General features: G+C 42.9%; 1 protein-coding gene across 1 annotated transcript in view; it reads left to right on the top strand.

The window, feature by feature from the left end:
* Positions 1–17,819, top strand: part of LOC127441959 (corticotropin-releasing factor receptor 2-like) — a 131,832-nt gene that overhangs the window by 113,499 nt on the left and 514 nt on the right. Inside the window, exon 12 of the mRNA XM_051699568.1 lies at positions 14,560–17,819. This exon is cut by the window's right edge and continues 514 nt beyond it. Within this exon, the coding sequence (XP_051555528.1) occupies positions 14,560–14,700 (141 nt within the window). The 3' untranslated portion in view covers positions 14,701–17,819. The remainder of the gene's footprint in view (positions 1–14,559) is intronic.

The following is a 17,819-nucleotide window of genomic DNA, read 5'->3' as shown; positions in this document are numbered from 1 at the left end:
GGAGCTGAGATTACTGAGACACTCTTATTGGTAGCTGTTAGCAGCATCAAATAAGTGAGAAAATTTAATAAACTTAAATGCATGGGGTTGGAAATATATAGAACATTGATTGCCAAGTGTTTCACAAAACTGTAGAAATCTCTGTGAATTCACTAGAGGTGTAACGGTTCTTGGAGAAAAAAAAAACGTATGGTTCACCACCTACGGTTCGGTAAGCATTTGTACCGCGGTTCATCTCGAGTTATAACGATCTGGAGCATCTGGTTTGGTAGAGAAAACACAGTGTCAAATAGACAGGCACTGTTATAACCTCGACTAATGCACCTGTTTGACTTTGTAGATGGACACGCTTCACCTGTGTCTCATGTATGTCAACTTTCTACAGAGAGTAGCTGTCCAATTAACTGTTTGTATGTTAAATCAGTTTATGACATCACAGTTCTGCATGCGTTGGTATGTAGTTGAAAATGGCAAGTGTAGAGGATACACCATAGACAGAGAAGCCCCCTGCATTACGGAAGTCTCCTGTCTGGAAACATTTTTGATTTGCAGTCATTTACAACAGCGACAGTCAAAAAACATTAACCAAATAGTCACTGTTTGCAGACATTGCTCAACGCGAGTGCCATAAACTCATGGTAATGCATAAAAAATGACAACAACATCACTTTGGTATAAATAGCACGCAGCACACAGAGAAAAGCAGGTGAGCCCAAAACTGCACACACTCCCTTCCATTTTTTAAGCAGACACTCATTGCTAATTTGGACAGACATATGTAAAACAAAAACTAAAGCTCTTGGTATGTTCATTGCCAAAGATATGTTGCCTTACTCCGTTAATGTAGATTTGAAATTTCACTTTTGATTAAAATGCTCAAGCCGCATTACAACATCCCTTCTCGTATTAATTTTAATAGCAAGTTTATTCCTTCTATAGTGATGTACAGTTTCCGATGTTGAATATATTTTGAGTTTGAAATACACTTTGTTTATGCGTGTATCATAATAATGCAGTTAAAATGTAAATTTAGTAATTAGAGAAAAAGGTTTTAAGGACCCCAACGAAAATTAATATTAGTTTTATAATAGTATTATTGTTGTAATCATGAATGAAGTAGCCATGACTGCTTTAACCATGGTTCCCTTTCAAGACCTCGTTGCATATGCATGAGGCATACATGCTGGATAAACACAGTGGAACCATTTCTTCCAAAATCCCAGGGCAACGCTCTCCCTTCCCTCCGGTGGTATGGCGGAAATGAGAACACTACTTAGTCTTTGCTCTTACGGTATGCCAGAAGTCTGCCATGACCAAGCGCGACTGAAAGACCTCGTAGCGACAGCACGAAGCACAAACATGTTCACAAAAGGTAAACAGATATCCAGCTGAGCTGTCTCAGTTATGCTGAATGACCACCCCCCTTCGATGAGTAGTTATTTTCAGCCACCGGCAGCTACACACTGAGCAGAGTCAAACACGGCTATGTGCTTTGACGATTTTACTCTCTGAGGTACAATAACTCCAGCGTACGAGTCACATATTGGCTTCTACAGCTGTTATATTTATGGTCATCAAGAAGGACAGTGGACTGTGGCCAATACTGGACTTGAGGCTCTTGAATTGGACACTAATAGTCTATATTCTAGGTGGTTACTCAGAGACAGATTTGGTTTCATGACCGACATCTTAACTGGTTGTGTCAAGTGATTGGCAGCAGCATGTGTGCAAATCCCCTTACTACAGACCATTCTTGAGATTCACCTTCAAAGGGGACTGCTTTTCAGTCCAAGGTCCTACCATTTGGGTTGTCCTTGGCCTTCACAAATCTACGAGATATGTAGATGTGGCATTCGCTCCACTAAAGCCGTTACCTCAATGATTGGTAAATGATAGCTCAAGGTTTACAAGCATGCAAGCAAAGAAGACCTGTTGCTAGAGCATCAGGTCCTCAAGTACAACTGGACAAATAGCAGGCGAGTGTCCAGTCAGTAAGTTACCTTTTTAGAAATTAAACTTGACTTGGTTACCATTTCGGCACCGGTCTGACAAAAAAATTCTGTCTATTCTCCTACACTTGACAAGGATTCAAGCCCGGGGAGAACCCTTCCACTGCGTCAGTGCCAGTGAAGGTCAATGTGCCCAACAATTAACCTGGCGAGCCACATTCTCCTCTGGAGCAAGTCATGTCTCCTACATGTGAAGTATGTCCCCAAACACCTGAACAGCAAAGCAGGTTCACTCTTGCACCAGGATGCAATAGGACAGGGGAATGGAGACTCCACCCTCAATCAGATGGTTGACAGCTGGCTTCACCAAGCTTGGATGCCTTAGCTCACAGATGGCCAGTGAAGTGCAATATGTGTTTCTGTCATCAACTTGGTATATATAGTATTGTGCAAGATACAGGAAGACAAGGAAACAGTGATACTAGTTGCACCACATTACACAACAGCCACTGGTCCCAGATGTGGTAGAGCTGCTAGATGCTTCCCAATGGGAATTTCCTTTGAGGTCAGATCTGCTCTCGCAAGCCGAGGCACAATCTGGCATCCTTGGCCAGAGCTGTAGAGACTGCATGTTTGTCGTCTGAACGGGGCTCATCTGACACAACAGGGTTGTCGCAGTCAGGTGTAAAGCACTATACTACAGGCCATGGCCCCCTCAATGAGGCAACTGTATGCCTTTGTTTGGTGAATGTTTGCTGATTGGTGTTCCTCCCGGCGTGAGGACCCAATAAGATACTATTTCTTATACAAGAGCAGTTTTATGCAGGATCTCTACATCCAAACTCAAAGTACGTATATGTCGCTGCCATAGTGACCACAAGTGACCTCTTAGTGCCTGTCTAAAACATTATGTCCACTCACAGGTGAAGCGAATAATGTTGATCATCTCTTAACAAGGCCACATATCAAGGTCTGGGTAGATTAGATGGTAAGCGAACAATCAGTTCTCATAGTCAATGTGTTAAATGCAGTAGAAATGGGCAGGAGTAAAGACATGAGTGACTTTCACAAGGGCCATAATGTTATGGCCAGATGACTGGGTCAGCAGTGGTGAGTACCTACCGACAGTGGTCCAAGGAGGGGACAAACCACAAATCGGCCACAGGGTGTTGGGAGCCCAAGGATCATCGATGCGCGAGGGCAATGGAGGCTATTCCATCTGGTCCAAACCGATAGATGGTCTACTGTGGCACAAGTCACAGAAAATGTTAATGATGGGGCTACATAGCCGTAGACCAGTCGGAGTGCCCGTGATGACCCCTGTACACCATCAAAAGTGCCTACACTGGGCACATGAGAGTCGGAACTGGACCTTGGAGTAGTGGAAGAAGGTCACCTGGTCCGATGAGTCCGGTCCGATGAGGCCGTGTATGTGTGCACTGTTTACCTGGGGAAGTGATAGCACCAGGATGCACTGTGGGAAGATGACAAGCCGGTGGAGGGAATGTGATGCTCTGGGTAATGTTCTGCTGGGAAACCCTGGGTCCGGCCATTCATGTGGACGTCAATTTGACATGTGCCACCTACCTAAACATTGTTTCAGACCAGGTACACCCCTTTATGGCAACTGTATTCCCTGATTGCAGTGGTCTCTTTCAGCAGGATAATGTGCCCTGCCACACTGCACACATTGTTTGGAAATGGTTTGAGGAACATGATGAAGAGATCAAGGTGTTGCCCTGATCTCAATCCAATTGAGCATCTGTGGAATGTGCAGGACCAACAAGTCCAATCCACGGCAGCTCCAACTTGCTTACAGGACTTAAAGGAATAGTTCACCCAAAAATGAAAATTTGCTGATAATTTACTTACCCTCAGGCCATCCAAGATGTATCTGAGTTTATTTCTTCATCAAAACAGAATTTAAGATTTTTAGGATTTCATTTTAGGCCTCCTCCTTTAAACAATGCAAGTGAATGTACTCCAATTTATGACGGTCCAAAATACATATTTAGGGTGCATCAAAATAATCCACATGACTCCAGTCGACAAATAAAGCTCTTCTGAACCCAAATGATTGATTATTTTTAGAAACAAAACAGTAGTTATATTCTTTTTAACTACAAATGTTCACTTCCGTACATCTCTGTGATGCACGCTCATGAGAGGGATGACGTAAGCTCATTGGTAAAGTCACGCATCACGTGGAGGAGGAGGCAGGAAGCGTGTCACTGTTTACAAGAGAAACTTGCACAGACCACAGACCAAGTGCCATTCACAAACCAAAACAGTCCAAAACAATTTCAAAACAATATCAAATAAAAAAAAAATCATTTCCAAATAATAATAATAAAAAAAAAAAAACATTACTGCAGTAAATAACCATCCTTTATTTTGGAGCAATGCCATTGTGTTATCTACTTGTGCTTTTTCTTTAGCAGAAATATATAGGCTATATGACTATAAGGAATTCAAGCCACACAAGTTGTAGTTAGTAAAACCAATTGCGAGAGCGTTTACTGAGATTCACAGGATTTACAGGGTTTACACAGTGAGATCAATGGTACAGGTGATATCACACAGAAGAGAAGCTTCACAAACTTATTTATGCAGGCAGTGATGAGTGAGTGAATTGAGTGCAGGTGCGGTGAATTAGAAATCGAGTTTAATTAGAAATGCAGTGAATTAGAAATCTCACTGAGGGAGGTGCAGAGCCCAAGGGAGGTGTGACAATGACAAAGTTTTCACACATACCTGAGTTCGCTGGAAAAACATCACGTGCACTGCCGATGAATTCAGATATCGACCCTTTGTTTCTTTCGATGGTCTGAAATCCTCAGGGGTAAAATGTTCACTGCTCACCCTCCAATATTCGAGAGAATGTAGGAGTGTACTGATATCCAGGTTCAGCGTGTTAAGCCAGAGCTTCAATCGCTCATGATCATGTATATGCAAATGCATTTTCTTTGGGGTTTCTGAAAGTTGAAGCATCCAGGATACACACACCAAACGACCATTTTGAACAATACACTTATACAAATACAAATCTACAGCAAAGACAATTAAATTTTGTACAGCGCTTCTCTTGTAAACAATGACGTGCTTCCTGCCTCCTCCTCCTCCACGTGACGCGTGACCTTACCAACGAGCTTACGTCATCCCTCTCATGAGTGCACGTCACAAAGATGTACAGAAGCGAACATTTGTAGTTAAAAAGTATATAAGTATTGTTTTGTTTCTAAAAATAATCAATCGTTTGCGTTCAGAAATTTTATTTGTCGACTGGAGTCGTGTGGATTATTTTGATGCACCCGTAATATGCATTTTGGGCCGTCAAAAAATGGAGTACTTCCACTTGCATTGTTTAAAGGAAGAGGCCTGAAATGAAATCCTAAAAATCTTAAATTCTGTTTTGATGAAGAAAGAAACACTTGCCTTATCAGCAAATTTTCATTTTTGGGTGAACTATTCCTTTAAAGGATCTGCTGCTAATGTCTTGGTGCCAGATACCACAGGACACCTTCAGTGGTCTTGTAGAGTCCATACCTTGGAGGTTTGGCACACTTTTGGCAGCACACGGAGGACCAACAGCATATTAGGCAGGTGGTCATAATGTTTTGGCTCATCAGTGTATACACACAGTATATACACTCACCGAGCACTTTATTAGGAACACCTTTACACCTACTTATTCATGTGATTATCTAATCAGCCAATCGTGTGGTAGCAGTGCAGTGCATAAAATCAGGCAGATGCGGGTCAGGAGCTTCAGTTAATGTTCACATCAACCATCAAAATGGGGGAAAAAAAAATATTTTAGTGATTTTGACCATGGCATGATTGTTGGTGCCAGACAGGCTGGTTTGAGTATTTCTGTAACTGCTGATATCCTGGGCTTTTCATGCACAACAGTCTCTAGAGTTTACTCAGAATGGTGCCAAAAACAAAAAACATCTAGTGAGCAGCAGTTCTGCGGATGGAAATGCCTTGTTGATGAGAGTGGTTAATGGAGAATAGCCAGACTGGTTCGAACTGACATAAAGACTATATACTGTATATAAAACCTTTTTTTTATTTATTTATTTATTTTTTTTTTTACTATCAACTGACTAATTAGTTACCATCTAAAATGATAAAGTCTTAAATTTCCTTACAAGATATTTTTTTTAAGTATATATATAAAAAAAAGTTTCTCTGGCCTCAGGAAATGTTGATGAAGCTTTACCTATGAGCTAATTAAATATATATATATATATATATATATATATATATATATATATATATATATATATTAATATAATTGAATCACTGTTTGGGGTCCCTGTCACTCACATATTTGTTCATTCATTTATTTGTGTATTTATGTATTTTTAGAATGTTGTTATTCTGCAGGAATATTGCCTCTCTTCATATCCGATCTGTCTGATGCAAATCCTTTGAGTTTATGTTATGACCCCGGACAGGATGGAAATATTCGTTAGTATAAGATGGCTTTGTCATCGCGTTCATCTCATGTCAAATCATGTCAACACCAACTGTGACCCTTAGCAGTGTAAACCCAGAAACTATGTCATCACAATGAAGATGGAGGAAACAACCTTCTCTTACGCCTGACTGGGTAAATGAAGACTGGTTTTAAATGGAGGGCCTTCAATAAGCTGATCTGGTTCTTTTTATAGCACTCTTTTTGAGCTCTTCACCCTTTTTATCAGCATTTGCTGTAAGCTTTTTTGATAGCTAAAAAGCTCTTCCTAATCAGGTCCATATTGCTCTGTTTCTTTCCATTTCAAATGTTTTACTGGAATGTAGATTGAGACTATTGTGAGACTATTTATTGATTTATTTTTTTGTACAAATGTAGACAACTCGTTTACATAAAAACAGAGTGCTTCAGAATTTCAAAATTACATTTTCCTTTTTAGAGCGTAGTTTGTAAAAGACAAATGGATTTTCTATATTAGGAATGAAGATTAGTTCTGGTGCTAAATTAGGTCTCCAAGCCCCAAGGTCAACGCTTTTTCTTGAATAGGGTACAAAATTGAGTCTGAAAATTAAGTCCTTTTTTTTTTTGTGTTCTTTTTCAAAAAACAGTCAGTCAAAAGAAGGGTCTTAACCTTCAAAAAATATTGATTGTCATCCTTAGGAAGTCAAAGGAGGTTTAATTTTCTATACATTTATTTGAGGTTTTGCAACCCTGTTAACAAAATTACCCATGTTGATTCAATATGGAACGCATCATTTCATCTTTAAATACGGGACAAAAACGTAACAGACAGATAAATGAACAGTGACAAAGATTTTATTTAAAATATACTGTTTTAAATATATTTTAGAGCTGCTAATCCCAACCGTTAACTCTAAACCTAACTCTTACCATTTCTTAACAATATAAAAAAAAAAAGTATCAGGCAGATTTTATTCAAAAAAATTGCAAAAAACAATACAAAAGTAGTCCAGTTGACTATGTGTTGCATTCAGTATACCCTCTGATGGCATACAATAGCTTTATGTGAGGTAGAAAGTGAAATTTAAGTTGTTAATCACTGAAAATCTGCCCCATATCCACTCCATAAAGCCGCTGTCATTTTTCAGTCAAACAAATACGTTACCGGGAATATGGCATGTCGCAATCATGTACGAGACCCATGAGAGCCAATGAGCATTTGACATCACTGACGTAAAACGTGTGTCCTAACACTTCTTGAGCCGGTAATTTTTTAAATATTTAAATAAATGCGGGATTTGCCTTTTACAGCTGCTATGGTGGATAAAGATGTAGATCATTGAATCAAGACTTAAATTTGGGTCTGTTCCTCACGCTGAGATATTACATGGCTTCTGAAGATTTGAATTATAGCACACAAATAGAAAGGATTCATTTTATGATTGTTTAAACTAGATGTTTACATTTATTGAAGGGAATGTGAGTGGTGTTTTCCTCTGCAATAGTTGTTGGCATAATGGGGTGTTGTGGCTGATTGCCTGGGTGCTTTGTGATCTCTTGAGAATTCCAGGAAGTTAAAGCTCGGTACAAATGTGTCTTCCAAATGGACAATGACCCCAAGCAGACCTCCAGAGTTGTGGCAAAATGGCTTAAGGACAACAAAGTCAAGGTATTGGAGTGGCCATCTCAAAGCCCTGACCTCAATCCGATAGAAAATTTGTGGGCAGAAATGAAAAAGCATGTGCGAGCAAGGAGGCCTTAAAACCTGACTCAGTTACACCAGTTCTGTCTGGACGAATGGGCCAAAATTCCAGCAACTTAATGTGAGAAGCTTGTGGAAGGCTACCCAAAATGTTTGACCCAAGTTAAACAGTTTAAAGGCAATGCTAGCAAATACTAACAAAGTGTATGTAAACTTCTGACCAACTGGGAATGTGATGAAAGAAATAAAAGCTGAAATAAATAATTCTCTCTACTATTATTCTGACATTTCACATTCTTAAAATAAAGAAGTGATCCTAACTGACCTATGACAGGGAATTTTGTCTACAATTAAATGTCTGGAATTGTAAAAATCGTCATGGTTACTTGTGTAACCTCCGTTCCCTGATGGAGGGAACGAGACGTTGTGTCAATGGAATGACACTAGGGGTCACTCTTGGGAGCCCGAGACACCTCTAGTCTTTGATAAAAGGCCAATGAAAATTGGCGAGTGGTATTTGCATGCCACTCCCCCAGACATACGGGTATAAAAGGAGCTGGTATGCAACCACTCATTCAGGTTTTATGCTGAGGAGCCGATATAAGGTCCGGCCATTTCAGCGGGTAGTTCAGCGTTGTGGCAGGAGGGACACAACGTCTCGTTCCCTCCATCAGGGAATGGAGGTTACACAAGTAACCATGACATTCCCTATCTGTCACTCACTCGATGTTGTGTCGATGTAGTGACACTAGGGGTCCCTATACGAAACGCCACAATTGGCTGAACTGTGTTACGTGAACTGGCGGTGTGTGGTGGGCAGACTGCTGTGTGCCTCATAGCCAGCACCCCAGGTCGACACGTAACCTCCCCCAACATATTTATGAGTGTCGAACGGCCCTTTTTGTGGACAAGTCGAATACACAAGAGATAGAGACAGGCTTAACCCAGTCATGGCCTTTTTTCCCCTTCTCTTTTTTCCACTCCCTAAAAAAGAAGGGGGATTATCCGACTGGGCCGCCAGGTCTAGGCGGGGGGTGTCCCTCCCAAGGGGAAGACACAGCGGAGACCACACCTCACCCAAAGAGAGGGGGGGATATTTAAGTGGAAGGATACGTCACATGGTCTTTCCAACCATGTGGAGAGTCTTCAAGGTAGATCCTGCCCAATGGGGGAGGAGTTACTACAAACATGGAGACTGGGGCAGAGGGGCTCTGCCCAAGGAAGATGCAGTTTGCCAACAGGGAAACGAATTAGCGGAAGATATATATCGCACGGAGTTAGCCTTACAGGGAACCGCCACATGCAGAGCACCTACCCCAGAACAGGGCTCTTAGTTAGCACGTGTACTGGGCCGGCAGCGAATCTCTCCGAAAACTCGACTGCCACAGGGCTCGGAGGAAGTCAACCTGGGAACAAACTTGTGAACACTACTGGGAATTAATGGCGCATGTCTTCAGCTCAAAAGGAGGTGGAAGGCGCTATGTGCAAGCGATACACCCGGCCGGCTATCCCAGGCTTATCCACTTGTGTTGCATGCCACTACCTGGGATGAAACCGGTTCCACCCGGAGGTTGTAGAACCTTGCAAAGGTGTTGGGTGTTGCCCAGCCCACTGCACTGTAAATGTCTGTTAGAGAGGAACCTCTGGCCAGGGCCCAGGAAGCCACTACACCCATGGTAGAATGGGCTCGTAGCCCTACCAGGGGCAGCATGTCCTGGGCGAGATATGCCATGGTTATGGCATCAATGAGCTAGTGGGTGATCCTCTGCTTGGAGACAGCGCTTCCTTTCTGCTGTGCACCAAAGCAGACAAAGAGCTGCTCAGAGATTCTAAAGCTCTGCGTGCGATCCAAATAGATGCGTAAAGTGCGCACCGGACACAGCAATGACAGGGCTGGGTCTGCCTCCTCCTGGGGCAGCGCTTGCAGATTCACCACCTGGTCCCTAAAAGGGGTGGTGGGAACCTTGGGCACATAGTCCATTCGGGGTCTCAGGATCACGTGAGAGTAACCCGAACCGAACTCCAGGCACATTTCGCTGACAGAGAACGCTTGCAGGTCACCTACCCTCTTGATGGAAGTGAGTGCAGTCAGGAGGGCAGTCTTCAAGGAGAGTGCCTTAAGCTCGGCTGATTGCAAAGGCTCAAAGGGGGCTCTTTGTAGATCCTGAAGAACTACAGAGAGGTCCCATAAGGGAACGAGGCGCAGTCTGGAGGGATTCAGCCTCCTTTTGTCTCTTAGGAGCCTGATGATCAGGTCGTGCTTCCCTAAGGACTTACCGTCGACTGCGTCATGGTGTGCTGCTATGGCGGCAACGTACACCTTCAAGGTGGAAGGGGACAGCCTCCCTTCCAACCTTTCCTGCAGGAAGGAAAGCACTGATCCGACTGCACATCTCTGGGGTCTTCGCATCGGGAAGAACACCACTTAGCGAACAGACGCCACTTAAGGCATTCAGGCACCTCGTAGAGGGGGCCCTAGCCTGCCTGATCGCTTAGGTCTTTCACGTCCCATCCAGGGGCCAGACATGGAGATTCCAGAGGTCTGGTCGCGGGTGCCAGAGGGTGCCCCGTTCCTGAGGAAGAAGGTCCTTCCTCAGGGGAATTCACCAGGGGGGAGCTGTCACGAGGAGCGTGATGTCCGAGAACCACGTCTGGGTGGGCCAGTAGGGTGCTACCAGGATGACCTGCTCCTCATCCTCCCTGACCTTGCACAGGGTCTGTGCAAGCAGGCTCACTGGGGGAAACGCATATTTGTGCAGGCCAGGGGGCTAGCTGTGTGCCAGTGCATCTGTGCCGAGGGGAGCCTCGGTGAGGGCGTACCAGAGCAGGCAGTGGAAGGATTCTTGGGAGGCGAACAGGTCCACCTGTGCCCATCCGAATCGACTCCAAATCAGCTGGACCACCTGAGGGTAGAGTCTCCACTCTCCCCTGAGGGTAAACTGCCATGACAGTGTGTCTGCTGTAGTGTTGAGGTTGCCCGGGATGTGAGTGGCTTGCAGCAACTTGAAGTGCTGCTGACTCCAGAGGAGGAGATGGCGGGCGAGTTGTGACATACAACGAGAGCACAGACTGCCTTGGCGGTTGACATCTTTTACTGTTGCCATGTTGTCTGTCCGAACTAACACGTGCTTGCCCTGGATCAATGGCCGGAACCTCCGCAGGGCGAGCAGAATTGCCAGCAACTCAATGCAGTTGATGTGCCAATGCAGTCACGGACCCGTCCAGAGGCCGGCGGTTGCGTGCCCGTTGCAAACAGCACCCCAGCCCATTTTGGAGGCGTCTGTCATGACCATGACGCACCTGGAGACCAGTTTTAGAGGAACATCTGCCCATAGAAACGAGAGGTCGGTCCAAGGGCTGAAAAGACGGTGACAGACCGGCGTGATGACCAGGCGATGTGTCCCGTGGCACCATGCCCATCTTGGGACTCGAGTCTGGAGCCAGTGCTGAAGCGGCCTCATATGCATCAACCCGAGCAGGGTGGCCACCGCCGAGGATGCCATATGCCCCAGGAGCCTCTGAAAAAGTTTCAGTGGAACTGCTGTTTTCTGTTTGAACGCCTTCAAACAGGCCAGCACTGACTGGGCACGCTCGGTCCTAAGGCGCGCCATCAAGAAGAATGAGTCCAACTCCAAACCTAGAAAAGAGATGCTCTGAACCAGGAGGAGCTTGCTCTTTTCCCAGTTGACCCGAAGCCCTAGTTGGCTGAGGTGTGAGAGCACCAGGTCCCTGTGTGCGCACAACATGTCTCAAGAGTGAGCTAGGATTAGCCAGTCGTCAAGATAGTTGAGCATGCGAATGCCCACCTCCCTTAACGGGGCAAGGGCTGCCTCTGCGACCTTCATAAAGACACGAGGAGACAGAGACAGGCCGAAAGGGAGGACTTTGTACTGATATGCCTGACCCTCAAATGCAAACCGCAGGAAGGGTCTGTGTCGAGGAAGGATCGAGACGTGGAAGTACGCATCCTTCAGGTCTACTGCCGCAAACCAATCTTGATGCTGGACGCTCACCAGAATGCATTTTTGCATCAGCATCTTGAACAGGAGTCTGTGTAAAACCTGGTTCAGTACTCGCAGCTCTGTCCGAGATTGGCCGCAACCCACCGCCTTTTTTCGGTACGATGAAGTAGGGGCTGTAAAAACCTTTCTTCATCTCGGCTGGAGGGACAGGTTCTATTGCACCCTTCCGTAGGTGGGTAGCGATCTCCGCGCGCAAGGTGGCAGCGTTTTCGCTCTTGACCAAGGTGAAGTGAATACCGCTGAACCTGGGTGGGCGCCTGGCGAACTGAATCACGTAGCCGTGTCGGACGGTCTGGATCAGCCATCGCGACAGATTGGAAAGCGCGAGCCACATGTCCAAGTTCCGCGCAAGGGGGACCAAGGGGACAAAGTCGTCAGACGTACCGGCAGGTGGGGCCTTGCAGCGGGGCAGAGCTCGAGGTACTACACCACGTCGTGGCCGTGCTGAGTCTAGGGACATCGAAGCACTTACCTGGCTCCTTATGACCACCCCCAGAACAGACTGGGACGGGGAGGAAGAGGTCTGTCCTCGTAACCCGTGGAGACTGCCACATCGGGGGTGGCTGTGTGTCACAGCTGGGCGCTCAGGGGCGGAAAGGCCACCACTGGAGCACTGATCCTGCAAGAAAAAAACCCGTGGATGGTAGTCGTGGTGACGACCGTACACACCTGGTATGTGACCCAGGGAGGAAGGAAGCTGCTCTTTTGCTGAACTGTTGGGTACCGCAGCCACTTGGGCATGCGGCGAAATCAAACAAAAAGGCAACAAAAGATTTTCCGCCCGGCCCTCCACCGGGGGATGGAGTTGTCTTTTTACCAGCCCTAAGTGAGTGGGTTGCTCATCTCAGGGACGCTTCGAGGACCTCCGTGGGTTCTTAGGCGCTGGCTGTGAGACGGGTGGCATCTGCTTCCTGCAGTGGGCTCCACACCGGGGCCGGGCCGAAGGGGCGGGCTGCGGTGGAGCCGGTACAGTCACCGCAGGGGGACGCCCTTGGTGACGAGCAGACGGGGTGCGGGATCTTGAGCCACGCCGGGGCAGGATGTGCCGGATTGCCTCCGTCTGCTGCTTCACCGCCGAGAACTGCTGGGAAAAGTCCTCGACGGTGTCACCGAATAGGCCAGCCTGGGAAACGGGGGCAGCAAGGAACCGTGTCTTGTCGGCCTCGCCCATCTCAACCAGGTTGAGCCAAAGGTGGCGCTCCTGGACCACTAGTGTGGCCATCGTCCGCCCGAGAGACCGCGCCATGACCTTTGTCGCTCGGAGAGACGATCCCATTGGAGTCCCCAAATCGCCCCCAGTGCTGGCCGCGCTGGCCTCATACCCGTAGGTAGAAGGACCGAGGCGGGGAGCCGCTGGTAACCCTGCTATGTTATGATATCGAGATACTTTTATTCTAATGCGTCTTTTGAAAAATTATACATTTTAATGCTTGTATTACAGACCCACCTACATATTTACACTTATTCCAATATGATAAGCTTCTGTGGTAGCGCATCTCATAGAGCATTAGACTTTGGACTCGGAGGACCACGGTTCAAAACCAGACAAGGACTCAAGCTGACACGTGACACGACAGAGACATAGAGGCGACACAAATTGACGTGGTTGCTTCAGAAAATTTGCTTTTCATTTCGCCTCTGCATTTTATGTATTGGTTAAGGGTAAGGATGTCTGTTTTGTTAAACTCTCATTTCTCTTTTCGAACACTATTGGTTAAGTTTAGGGTAAAGTTTTATGTTAAGGAGGTTCATTTTATTAAAACCTCCATCTAAAATTCACCTTAAAAACCATGTCTGATTACAACCTCATTACGTTCGGTTTTGGCGTCTCCTGCTGGACATTTCACTTGAAAAGTGCAGCTAAACGTGTTATGGAGCTCGTAATTTCAGTTTTGCAAAAACGTTGCAATGCTCACGTAAATTTCATGAGACCAGGCTGACAAATTCTGTCATCGTTTAATCATTACTTAATCATTTGTTTGTTATTTTGTTTGGCGTGGGACACAAAAGGAGTTTTCAGAATATGCTGCGCCTCAAAAACATACTTTTAAATACAACACCATCGTTATAATTGCATTGTGAATGCAATCTAAATCAATGTTTTTTTGTTTGTTTGGTTGGTTTTAAAAAAAAAATAGAAAGTAAAATGTAAATAATTTTGACAGGTCTGCTTCACAAATAAGAGTGTGGTACAGCATGTTTTACCATATATCATATATCCATTCTGCAGAATTCATTAGATTATTACCACAATCAGTGCACAAAATGTGTCTAGATATGGCATACAACAAATTATGGCAGATTTAGTTAATTATCCCACACACAGAAATTAACACATTTTGTGTGTTAGAAATTTGCATGTAACAAAAATTTTGTAAATTTTTCATTAAGAAGAGTACATTTTCCCATGCAACACTATAAAGTGATGCTTTTCCTTCGCAGGTGCGTTCTGCAGCAAGAAAGCGTTGGCATCGATGGCAGGATAATCACGCTCTGAGAGTTCGGGTGGCGCGGGCGATGTCCATCCCCACCTCCCCCACCCGCATCAGTTTTCACAGCATAAAACAGACCACGGCCGTCTGACCTTTCCAGGATTGCTTATCCTCATTTCTAATTCAGCCACACAGATGGACTGCAAGCATGCAGCCTGGTGGCATGAGAGACCAACTGATTGTTTACCTTTCTGACAGTCTGTGTCATCCAATAACCTGTGAATTTAATTTATCTGTCAGTGAAATTTTGACAGTGGGGCCTGAATTGAAGGGTTGTTGGAAAGAAATAATAATAAATAAAAAAAAAAGGTATTTTCTGTTTTGATGAATTGTAAAATCATCCTTTTACTTAGCAATTTCCCCCGCTCTTTCAGCACATCACTGATTCTTGAGACATGAGGCAAAACATGTCCCTTAAAAATCAGATGATCACTAGAATGTTTTTAACACAAACATACCATTTTATTTTTTCATAATTATGACTTTTATTATTTTGTATTACATAACTTTATCACTTACTACCTCTTAAAACCACCTGCCTCTAGTCTATAACTCAGTAGATTCAAATGGATTACAGTATATGAACCATTTAAAACCATGCAACCACACTGGTGTTGCAATGTACAATCAGGAATATCCAACCCACAAATCCTTTTTGCCCCTGTCAATTAGCTCTAATGCAGTTGCTAATCTGTTTTTGCTTCCGATGTACAATGAGCCCTGTAGCATTCTTCAGACACATCTGTTTGTGTCACTGGATGAGGGAACATGCTGTTATTTTTGCTAATCTCTCTGTTGCTCAGATCTGTCTGTGCTGCTGTTTAAAGCTGTACGGTCCTGCTGCAGCCGGTTTTACTGCAAGTGAACTCTGTCTGGCCTCTATGGAACTAGTTTCTTCATGTCAGTGTGTGACAAATTCCCCTTGTGTGATTGTGCCCAGCAGCACAGGCTTAAGTCGTCATTATAACTGGAGAAATGGAAGTCGGATGCCCTGTCATGTGAAGCTATTCACAGTGTAGTGGCATGATCAAATCAGATCATAAATCAAATTTGGGATGCTGATAGATAAGAAGTGAAATTAGGGCACCTTGAGTCAAAGATCAGAGACCCTCTATGGTGCCCATTATATGGGGGGTGGACATTATACTGATATATTAACCAACAATGGGGTAAAACAGAAGGAACTCTCTCATCCATTGCTCTTGGCTTTTTAGCTGTAATAAACCATATGAAACCGAACATTATTACAAAGTAGGGCCTAAATAATAATAATTTAAAAAAAAAAAGAAAAATTGATTGATAATTTGATTTTAATTGTAAATCTTAGAGACAACTGAGATTATTATTAACTTTTTACCTCTGATATATTCCATTGTATCTGGATTAACTGTGCATATAGGCTATACGGTATACATTAGTTGTCAAAACGGTCTGCATGTCACGGAAGGCTACATTAACAACATGCAGTAAGGCAAAGGAATGTTTGATGCAGCTTTACAGTTACAGCTTTTGCAGTTTACTTCAGAATCAAAGCACATGCTTGTCATTTTCTACTAAAAAGAGCCTACTAAAAGCCTAATTTTTTCGGATAACAAAAAGTTTCATAATTCTGAAAATTTAGTAGAAATTTCTGAACAAAATTATCCAGTTATTAACCGGTAGCCAGCATTTAAATAATTTCATTTGTTTTCAGTTTTCATTTTCTTAGCTTGAACCTTTTTTATTCCATGATGATGATCACCGGGGACTCCTTTCTAAAATATAAAGGCAGCTAGAAATGTTCATGTACAAAAAGACCCATTTTACTGTGAGACAAATAGTGAACGTGGTATAATAAATAAAACATGCTTGAAAAATCTAATAATTGCCATTGTACTAAATCCAAAACATATTTTACTTTGCATTAAATGGACAGTGTATTATGGATTAATATAATCTTGATTAATTTTATGATTTCCGATCATTCTTTATAAAGAGGAGTGAAATCACAATAATGTAAAACAAAATAAAAAATAAATAAATAACAAAATTTAAATGTTAACTCTCATAAAAAATATGATTTGGAATTTTTTGTCTCTCTCTCTTCCCCCCATGGTTTTAGACCATAGCTGTGTACATTTCTTTGAAAATCATGAAACATAAATCAGAATATTGTTACTTTACAAATACAATTATGTTATTAAAAACATTTCCAAATAAATAAATAACTGCAGTAATATAAATGATTCCAGTATCTATAAAAATCCCCAATGAGGAAATGCATTTAAGCAAACCCAGGTTCAGAGTCCTATATGGTAAATTTAATGTTTTCTCAGTTTACTGTGAGATAAAGTTAAAGGAATATTCCGCGTTCAACAGAAGTTCAATCAACAACATTTGTGGCATAATGTTAAATATTATTTTAACTCTCTCATTTTCTTTAAAAAAAAAAAAAAAAAAAAAAAAGCAAAAATCGAGGTTACGGTGAGGCACTTACAATGGAAGTGAATGGGGGCCGATCTGTAAATGTTAAAATACTCACTGTTTCAAAAGTATATCCACAAGACATAAACAATATGAGTGATTACATGATTTTAGTGTGATTAAAATCACTTACTAACCGCATCTGTGTAAAGTTATGTGCAATTTTACAAATTTGTTGCCATGACAATGTAATGTCAACAAAGCCTAAAACCCTAAAACTAATGTAAAAATTATGATTTGAACTTTACAGCTCAAGAAATACACAAGTTTTAACAGAAGGATTAATGAAAGTGCTTTTATAAGATTATAAGCTTCACATTTCTGCCTTTAAACCCTCCAAAATAATTGGCTAAATGTTTTTTTAATTTCTTTTTTATTTTGTTTATTTGTTTTTATTTATTTATTTGTTGTTATTATTATTATTTTGTGGTAATCAACATTATGCAACAAATGCTGTGGCTTGAGCTTAACTTGTATTGAACACTGAATATTCCTTTAATCTGTGAACATCTATTTCACTTTTTAAAAATGAAAAAAAAAAACTGAAATGTGATGTTAAAAAAAAAAAAATACAGAAATGTGATTAATATGCAATTTGAGAAGCACTTCAGCATGTGATTGCACTGTATGGGTGACCCTGGAAAAATATTAATTGCCCTTTTAATACCAACAATGCAATATGTTGTAGTTTTCTTCTAACAAATAGCAACACCGTACCATAGAGGGTTTATGGTAGAATGGATTTAA

The sequence above is a fragment of the Myxocyprinus asiaticus genome, chromosome 6 (genome assembly GCF_019703515.2).
Source record: "Myxocyprinus asiaticus isolate MX2 ecotype Aquarium Trade chromosome 6, UBuf_Myxa_2, whole genome shotgun sequence".
NCBI lineage: Eukaryota > Metazoa > Chordata > Actinopteri > Cypriniformes > Catostomidae > Myxocyprinus > Myxocyprinus asiaticus.
The sequence above is the reverse complement of the archived record's forward strand: the minus strand, read 5'-3'. Positions and strand labels throughout refer to the sequence as shown.